Source organism: Anabas testudineus, chromosome 8, assembly GCF_900324465.2.
Source record: "Anabas testudineus chromosome 8, fAnaTes1.2, whole genome shotgun sequence".
NCBI lineage: Eukaryota > Metazoa > Chordata > Actinopteri > Anabantiformes > Anabantidae > Anabas > Anabas testudineus.
Genome location: NC_046617.1, coordinates 14,434,226 through 14,443,811, shown reverse-complemented (window position 1 = coordinate 14,443,811; position 9,586 = coordinate 14,434,226). Strand labels below are relative to the sequence as shown.

The 9,586-nt window shown below is 41.2% G+C and overlaps 1 protein-coding gene across 1 annotated transcript; it reads right to left on the bottom strand.

The window, feature by feature from the left end:
• Positions 1-95: 95 nt before the first annotated feature.
• On the bottom strand, positions 96-6,727 carry gaa (glucosidase, alpha; acid (Pompe disease, glycogen storage disease type II)). Its single transcript, XM_026362245.1, has 19 exons — positions 5,843-6,727; positions 5,600-5,751; positions 5,303-5,468; positions 5,019-5,115; positions 4,775-4,894; positions 4,465-4,583; positions 4,099-4,230; positions 3,797-3,907; positions 3,598-3,711; positions 3,299-3,383; positions 2,988-3,105; positions 2,658-2,791; positions 2,327-2,478; positions 1,922-2,070; positions 1,631-1,772; positions 1,374-1,472; positions 877-1,041; positions 542-694; positions 96-318 (listed from the first exon to the last, which is right to left on the bottom strand). Exons 1-19 carry the CDS (start codon positions 6,377-6,379, stop codon positions 253-255), a joined length of 2,811 nt encoding a protein of 936 aa, XP_026218030.1. The 5' UTR covers positions 6,380-6,727; the 3' UTR covers positions 96-252.
• Between the last annotated feature and the right edge of the window lie 2,859 nt (positions 6,728-9,586).

Genomic DNA, 9,586 nt, shown 5'->3' with positions numbered 1-9,586 from the left:
GCAGAGATTTAAGAGTCCGTTCGGAAATCAGATATTCTGGCGATCCACTTCTGAAGCAATTGCATAAACACGATTTAAGAAAATACAAGGGACTTTATTAAAAACATGTATTTGTATTTACAGGGCACTCAACAGTCACAACACAGTGTAGCAGTAGCTGTACAAAGTGAGAAAATATAAGTGGAATCAAAGAATTCAGCTGGTGCCTTAGGTAATGCTCCCTGCTGCACATGTGTAATGAAGTTCAGTGTATCAGAGAACCCACTGGACTGTAAACACTTGTGACATGGGCAAGGCCAAGCTGGTCACTGTCAAAACCTGTGGGAAAAGACACAAAGACAGATAAATTACAACAGGCTGACAGTATGCCTGGATTTTTAGTCAAAGGACTTGATATAGAGGAGGTGGTCATGAATAATAGAAAGTGCGGGAGGATGAGATAAAAAACATGAATTGTATAGTTCGAGTCAGGCATACAAACACATACATTTTAGAACGGCATCATTATATTTGCGGTGGTGCTCAGTTATACAGAACTCACCCCAGTGTCCCTAGTGTACATAAAATCACTGACTATCTCCCCATTGGCTAATACGTAGCGGGGCGGCGAGGGCACCCCAAACACTCGTAGCCCTCCCAGCACCAGACCTTCTAGGGCCCCATTCAGCTTGAGAGGATCACTCACAACCTGAGACTGAAGACCAGAAGTAAAAAAATGTTTAAACAATAGAAGTAAATGAGAAAATTAAGAATTTCAACATTTAAATACATGATTTTGTAAACAGGCTTCTGGCTAAAGTGGTAAAGCAGTAAAATGCAAATCAAAGCTTAATCAGCCTTTAAAATGCAAATACACACGACTTGTGTCTTCTCTACCTGTCCAGCAATAAAGGTAACATAACAGTAGTTTCCCATTTCATATGTGTCAAGGCTGTCCCCGTCATCCCAGAACAAGTGGCCCCAGGCCCAACCGCCTGCTGACAAAGCCACTGTCAGGAAGAAAGGGTTGCTGCGTGAGGCTGTAGTTGTCAAAGCTGGTTCCTTCAAAACAAAAAGTAGATCAAAGGAAATGTCTTGTGAAGACTGGCTTTCTTTAGTATAATACACAGCAACCGCTGCAACACTTAGGCACTTCCTGGTGTGCACTGCTTGTATTATTTTACACTGCATCAACACTTTTTCTGCTAATTAGTAGTACAAATTGTTAAGAGTATTTGTTTCACCTGTTTCAGTAGGTATGCAAGTTCTTCTCTCCCTCCAATATTTTATTAACAATTCATTTAAAACCGTTTTTCTCCTAAATGAAAATTCAGAAAGTGTAAAGATCTGCAAACCAAGCTGCATCTTTGGGTTTCCTCAGAGCATATGCTCACCTGCTGGGGGAGAATGTGTCCCTCCCTTACATGGACGTTGATGGTGTCCAGAGGTGCTGGCAGGAGCAGGTACTGGCCTTTACTGTGGAAAGGCTGTCCCTAGTGAAAGTAAAACACTTCCAAATTAGGCTCCAGAGAGCAGTTTAACAGTTAACAAAAACTGCATTTTGTTTAACATTTGCAGTAAACTTAAGCCACATGAACTATGCCAGTAGTATTGTGTGATGGAGAAAGTTGAACAAAGTTGAGAGACTCACATTGTACAGGCTGTACCAAGTGCCAGGGGGTAGATAGACAGCCAGTTCTTCTGCCCCTTGCTCTAAAACTGGGCTAATGAGAAGTGAACTCCCCCACAAGAACTGTCGGTCTATGATCTGACAGCTGGGGTCAGTGGGAAACCTAAGAAGAATGAATACACGATGATCAAAAACAAAATGTTATGTTGACAGTAATGCAAATGTGCATCTAATATTTTGTTGATGTGAGATAATAGAGAACAAAAAGTGATTAAAGGAAGTAGAAAACAATAGAAAGTAAAAGAAGCATACTCCACAAAAAGAGGCCTGGCAACAGTCTCGGCAGACGTGTGTGCATGATGAAAGAGTGTATAAAGGAATGGGAGGAGGGAGTAACGAATATTCAATGCACTCCGCATGGCTGCCTGGGCCTTCTGCCCAAATACATAAGGCTCCTGAGGCTGAGGGACACAGACACACACACAAAAGACAGTGACAAGAGATAGAGTTACCTCTATTCATAATGCATGAAACAGAGGTAGTAGAAAAAGCTTGCAGGGCCAACTCCTACCTCATAAATCATAAAACTCTTACAGGTCCTGTTACAGAAGACATTTACAGATACTGTATATGTATGTGAACGTACACAAGTTTGGAAACAGATGCAGAGATACAGTACACACACAGGAAAACACACAAACAGTGTCTCTGTCTCACAGCATTTGGCTTGTCATTGTGGTTCCTCATAAATGGGTAGAAGGCACCAAGCTGCATCCATCGTACACACAACTCCTCAGTGGTGTTGCCTCCGAAGCCACAGATGTCCGCCCCCACTAAGGGCACCCCGAACATGCTGAACTGCAGCACAGCTGGGGGGGAACAGGTGCAAAAAGTCAGTCAGAGTCTATAAGATAGTCCATGATCACGTCAAAAAAGATTTTTAAAAAATGTCTTTATTTGGTTGAACTCTACCATGTGCAGCTTGCCAAAAACTCCCAAACATTCAATGTTACTCCATATAAACCTTTCAGAAATTGCATCTCCTCACCAGGGATGGAATATCGAAGCTGTTCCCAGTCACTCCTGACGTCTCCTGTCCAAACTCCAGAGAAGCGTCCAATTCCAGGGTAAGATGAGCGAGACAGGACGAACGGTCTCTTCCCTCGTACCTTCATGAGAGCACTGTGCACCCCAGAATAAATATGGTGCACAGTGCAACAACAAATGTCAAAGACACTAGGTTCCATGTTTTTTTCAGGTTCTGTTTGTTACACTGAGCTCCAGTGAACTCAATTCAAACCTGAAAGTCACATATTTGTTTACAACGTAAGAATTCCCAGCTGGAGCAAACCCCATGTTGAGTGCTTCATTGTCTAACCTGTGTGTGGCATATGCTTCTGTCAGTCCATATATATTGTGCAGGTTGTAGTGTGTAGACAGCTTCTGCTGAGCTGACATACAAAGCGTTCCTGAGTTCAACTGTCCTCCAACCACCCCTGTTTAACAGTCAGAGATACACACACACTAGAAATTCATGCAAATTACTGTATGTAACAATGAATAGAGATCCATTATGTAGCTTGCTAATTATTTATATATCTACTTTAATACATTTATTTTAAAAGTAAAACCAATAACATGTATGCCTTTGAATGCAAATACTGTGCTGTTCTCATCCAGTACACTTACTAGGAGTGTAAGGCGGGTTCTCAATGTCACTGTCAGGACAGCCCTCCAATGAGCCCTGGACAAAATTAGCTGGTTCATTCATATCCTGCATAAACAACCAAGGACATGTCAATAATTTGATGCAAATCAAACTAAACACATAACCACATTTTACCTTGTGTTTTATAGTATAATTGATGGCTAAATAACCCTTTGCTAAATCATTTGTGTGTATTTGTTGCCATTATATATATATATATATATATATATATATATATATATATATATATATATATATGTATGTATGTGCACATACTCACAATCCATAGACCATCCACAGGAACTCTGGAATGAAAATCTCTGATGCAGTCCTCCCACCATTGTCTGGTCTCTGAGTTGGTGAAGTCAGGAAAGGCTGTTGGGCCAGGCCAAACCTTAATATAAAGTGTGGCATGTCAGCACAACCAGGTTAAACTCAGCATAATTGCTGTCCTAATCTCCTGAAAAGAGAGGTCTAACCTTTCCAATCAGGATCTGTCCTGTAGCATTTTTAATGAAGACGTCTCGTTTAAGTCCATCATCAAAGGGACGGTAGGTTCCAGGGGGGCTGGTGGTGCTGATTCCTGGGTCCTGAGGCAGAAAGAGTCTCAGTCACAAGTTGAGAAAGTTTTGCTGCCATCTGCTGGAAAAATATTGATTCAACAATGTAACACAGGTGCAGTACAATTTATGCATATTTTCCTCTCTTTATTAATTAAAATATAAATATTATAACTGGTGATTACATCAGACATGAGATGTTATACTTAAAGATTTCCCACCAGAATAAGGATGTACTTCATGCCTCTCTTATGGAATTCCTCCACCATCTCTGGAAGGTCCCCGAATCGCCAGGGGTCAAAGGTGAAAACTCTGCGCTTATCTGCATAATCCAGATCATTCCACTGCACATCCTGATGGTGAGAAAAATAAAATAACCTCAGCAACAAAGAAATGTGATAAGGGGTCCAATAGCATCTAAAAAGTATGTGATTACTTGAACGTCAGGAATTTGTTAACAAAAACACATTTTCAGGTGTAATTTTACTGCCTAAAATATTGAATTTCACCCTTTCTAACTAGCATTATTTATACATAATAAATGTACACACATTACATAGGGAAGCTATCTTGTACATGTCACTTACCATGGGAAAGTTGGCATTGTGCATGCGTTGTGCAACGTTCCATGTTGTATTAGTGGTTGTGTAGCCCCACCGACACAGATGAAAGCCCAGTGACCAATATGGAGGCATCATAGGATAGCCTGGGAACATACAGAGACTAACTCTCTTCTAATTTGCCTCATTGCCCGTTCAAATATGCAAAAAACAACATGCTTTAGCAGGTTTCCCACTTAAGAATTATACATTATCTGATTTATACGTACATATGTGAATACATGTATGTATGTGTACATATACATGTATATAAAGTATGTCCACTGCATAGACATACCGATGACCTGGAGGTATTGTCGTATCACACTTTGAGCATCAGGACCCAAGAAAATGTACAGATCCAGGATTCCACCAGTAGACACCCAGGTGAGAGCAGGAGTTGGCTGCAACATCACCTCTATATTAGGGAAAACATTTAGCAATAATAAGTATCCCCCTCAGCTTAAAAAATATAGTTTCTATGAAAATAATTAAAAAACAAATGCGAAAGGGATGCTATGTGTGACCTATGGATCAGATACCAATTGCATTGCTGTTGAGAAGAAAAACTCCATGTGCCAGGCCATCCCCTTCCTGTACTATGTAGAATGGATGAGAGCCATAGAGGTTGGCATGTGCCTGCAGACAATAATAAAAAGAGAGGTTACTTTTTCCTGTATATCAGTAAATATACAAAAATTAATCAATTAAAGTAGGAATATGTTTATTATCCCATTTCATTTCTTGTTAATCATCTCCCAAAACTTCATATTTTACTATATGACCCCTTTGGTAGTACTGTGGAGAATCACTGCAACAGACTCACATGAGGTGCCATGTCTCTGTTCCAGAGAGTCAAAGACGTCCAATTAAGATCCAGGCGAAGGGAAGTGTAATGCTCCCCAAGGCCAGACACAAGGGAAGATGCCAGTGTCGTGGACAGCTGCAAGTACTGGTCAGCAAACAGCAGAGGAGCCACTGTGGTATTCATACTGGTAGAAGAGATAGACACAGAAACTAAACACACACTAAATAAAACACTAAATCATGATCATGATGATAACTTAACACATTTACATTAACTGATTAAATAAAATAAGAAAGAGAGGTTTTGACTACTCACATCACTCTTCCACTAGATTTACGTCGCACTATGAAGCCAAATGGGTCAGACTGGTATTCAGTGGTGTAGAGGGAATCACGGGTATCAGCGCTGTGCTGAGGAACACCAGCTGGAAGCTTAACTTCATATCGTGGAGATGATGGGTCCTTCAACTTGAGAAGGCAGATGTTACATTTTTCTACCTGCACATATTCCAACATATTTTAAATGTTTGCATACGAAAACAACGTGTGTGGTACTCACAGTGAACTGCAAGCAGCCTGCAGTCTCCTCGATGACTTCTAAACTTAAATTAGAGATATCTCTGGGGAGATAGGAGGGGTTGTCACGAGTCAGGGTGGCAGCATGGCCCCGTTTGGTGGGAGTGAGGGGACCCATTTTGTAGCCAGGATACACACTGGGGTAAAAGCACCATGGTGGTCCTGTAAAGTTGGGTAGAGGCGAATAGCAGCATCCCCTCTGCTCACACTCACTCTGGCTGAGAAGCCTATCCCTGCCACAGTCAAACCGACTCTCTGGGGCCATGGTGCATTTACTGTCTTTGGAAATATCAGCCTCTTCTGAGCTTTCTGGATTAATTTCCCATGTGTGCTCTGAACTGTCCTGTGATGTTGCTGGATTATTACTAGCAAAGCTTTCATGTATTGTAACAACATTTTGCTTAGTATGCACTGGCATAACCAGTCTGGTTGCATAGTTATATAAGTGCCTGGTGTACATACATGGTGACAGAGCAAATGCCAGGACAACAGCAACAGCAATATTAGATAACAGAGCCATGTCCTTATCAGAGATTAAGTACGATGGGGTAAAGAGTAGCTATTATTTGCTAGTAGGAAAATCCGTCATGAAGAATCATTAACACTCACAGTTTGGTTCATCTTGTGCAAGTTGAACTGTGTCTCACTAGCAGCTGGATTAAAGTTTAAGCTAATTTTTATAGCTAGCTAACTATAGCTGCTTTCCAGTGGCGAGGTGTTAATAAAGTTGACGCTAAAGCACAAAAGTTACGTTAGATAAAGGAACTCGTTTTGTGTACGGGCAGCGGAATAAACACAATGTCACTTAGATAATTTGTCTACAAAGATGTATGGAAGATTAAAATACACCCATAGTAGCATCCTGTAGGCTAACGCTAAACTACGGAAAACGTACTAGGACAAAAAGTAAACATCCTTACCAAAAGGCAGTTCTTAAACACAAAATGAATTTATTTAGAAAAATCGCGTTTGTCCATATCACATATAAATAAAACTAATTATGTATGTGTACAGCAAAAAAAAGAAAGGAAGATTTGTGGGCCAGAGAAACAAAAGCAAAGAAAGCAAGTGATGATTCATGTTTGATTGTTTTTAATTATTTCATACATTTAATATGTATAAAGTATTTTATTTGTTCTAAATGCGGATAATCCAGTTCTAACTAACAAATTGTCAGATGCACATAAATTAAATATACTAATACACTATATTGCCAATAGTACTCGCTCCCCCCTCCAAATAATCGGAATCAGGTGATCCAATCACCTCCCTGGCCACAGGTGTATAAAATGAAGCACCTAGGCATGCAGACTGTTTTCACAAACATTTGTGAATTTGCTCAGTGAATTCCAGCGTTGAACTGTGATAGGATGTCTCCTGTGCAACAAATCCAGCCGTGACATTTCTTCACAGACAGCTGTATTATAGGAACGTGGAGGCGTTTGGGAACGACAGCGACTCAGACACGTAAACAGACGGAGCGGGGTCAGCGGATGCTGAGACGCATGGTGCGAAGAGGTCGACAACTTTCTGCAGAGTCAATCGTTACAGGGCCTCCAAACTTCATGTGGCCTTCAGATTGAATTCATGGAATGGGTTTCCATGGCCGAGCAGCTGCATCCAAGCCATACATCACCAAGTGCAATGCAAAGTGTCGGATGCAGTGGTGTAAAGCAGCCGCCATACTAGAGCAGTGAAGACGCGTGGAGAGACAAATCGCGCTTCTCCATTTGGCATCATGGACCAGTCTGGGTTTGGCGGTTTCCAGGAGAACGGTACTTGTCTGAATACATTGTGCTAAGTGTAAAGTTTAGTGGAGAGGGGGGATTATAGTGTGGGGTTGTTTTTCAGGAGCTGGGCTTGGCCCCTTAGTTCCAGTGAAATGAACTCTGAATGTTTCAGCATACAGACATTTTGGACTCTTCCATTCTCCCAACTTCGTGGGAACAGTTTGGAGCTGGCCCCTTCCTCTTCCAACATGACTGCACCAGTGCCCAAAGCAAGGTCCATAAAGACATGGATGACAGAATCTGTTGTGGATGAACTTGACTGGCCTGCACAGAGTCCTGACCTCAACACCTTTGGGATGAATTGGAGCGGAGACTGAGAGCCAGGCCTTCTCATCCAACATCAGTGTGTGACCTCACAAATGCACTTCTGGAAGACTGGTCAAAAATTCCCATAAACGCACTCCTAAACCTTGTGAACAGCCTTCCCAGAAGAGTTGAAGCTGCAAAGGGTGGGCTGACGTCATATTGAACCCAATCTATTAGGAATGGGATGTCACCTAAATTCATATGCGAGTCAGGGCAGGTGAGCGAATCCCTTTGGCAATATAGTGCATGTGTAAAGCAGAGGACACTTTAGTTAAACTGGGGTTTCAACACTGACACAAAGATTACCTGATCAAATCCACATCCAGGATCCATCAGGTTGTTATGCTGTTAAAAATGTGTTAATTAACAAAACCTGTCAGTACAGAATATTTTAACTAGAACATTTTACACTTCCTTCCAGATCATTTTATATACCATTTTATAATCTAGATTAGACTCGGTTACAATAACTGAGTCTAATCTTTCTTAAGGTTATTATTGAAAACACATTTTATTCAAGGTACATTTATGTAAAATGATAAAATGGTTGTCAAACCAGCTACATTTACCTTATAAATGCAAGGACACAACACGTCAGTTTCTGTTTCATGACATTTAGTTTCTACAGTTTTTACACTCTCTCACTTTCGTCTGTAAAAAATTTAGAATATCCCTGTAAAGCCCAAACCATTAAATAATTGACAGAAAATTCTAATTTTTTGAAACTGGAGCCTTTATTGGTCATTTTGAACAGCTGCAAAAAAAAATTTTCAAATATCAATTTTGATATATGAGTTTCAATTTGTATCATATGTGATACATCGGGTCGCAATGCTAAAAATGTTCTTGAACAAACAAAAACCAACACCAACAGAACTGGCCGTTTGGAACAGTAACATTTCTGTTATTATGTTTTCTACTAATTTTGTGCTTCACAGCATTTTATTTTGCATGGTGGTAGGCCAGAAAACAGTTTCTGTCCTTGTTCAGGCAAAGATGCACGCTGCATTTCACACAGAAGACATGGGAAAAGTGGCCTGTACAGTGCTTGCATCTCTGTCTGGTTTCCCATGTCGGGAAGTGATCGATGCCATCCCTTATCACATCAGGGGGCACCACAGTGGATTTCCTCTTGCGTGGGGGAGTTGGTGTTGCTTCTGGAGAGGACAGTGGTCTGCCACACTTCTTGCCCTTTCCTGCGCTTGTGAGAGAGGTGGCAACATAAGCCTGAAACCTTCTCAGGGGCAGGGGTTTCTGGCTGGTTTTTACTTCTTCCAGGTCTCTTTTGTAGCGGATCCATGCATTTATTAATGCCACTGTAACCGTGTGCCACCAGATGTACAAGTACCATCTTCGGGATCTGAAGTTGTACTTGTAAAGTGCAGTCAACATGTCAAGAAGATCCACTCCTCCCATGAACCTGTTATATGTGTCAACGATGGCTGGTCTGGACACCATTATGTGGCTTTTAGCCTTCCGATCCCAACGCTTCACATTGCCAAGTGGTTCTATGCCAACAAAGGAAGAGATCAGGTTCACAGCTTTGTTGTCAAACCATTTTACGATGATGAGGTCTTCCTGATTTACTCTGAAATCCAGAGACCCTCTACCCTTTTTCTTCAAGTCTTTCT

What these genes read in the sequence shown, in the direction of transcription:
- gaa (XM_026362245.1), bottom strand. Translation starts at nt 6,379, where the DNA reads ATGGCTCTGTTATCTAATATTGCTGTTGCTGTTGTCCTGGCATTTGCT. An exon ending in GCCAGGCCTCTTTTTGTGGA is followed by an intron (nt 1,773 to 1,921) that starts GTATGCTTCTTT and finishes CATTCTTCTTAG; the next exon opens with GTTTCCCACTGACCCCAGCT. An exon ending in CTTGGTACAGCCTGTACAAT is followed by an intron (nt 1,473 to 1,630) that starts GTGAGTCTCTCA and finishes TACTTTCACTAG; the next exon opens with GGACAGCCTTTCCACAGTAA.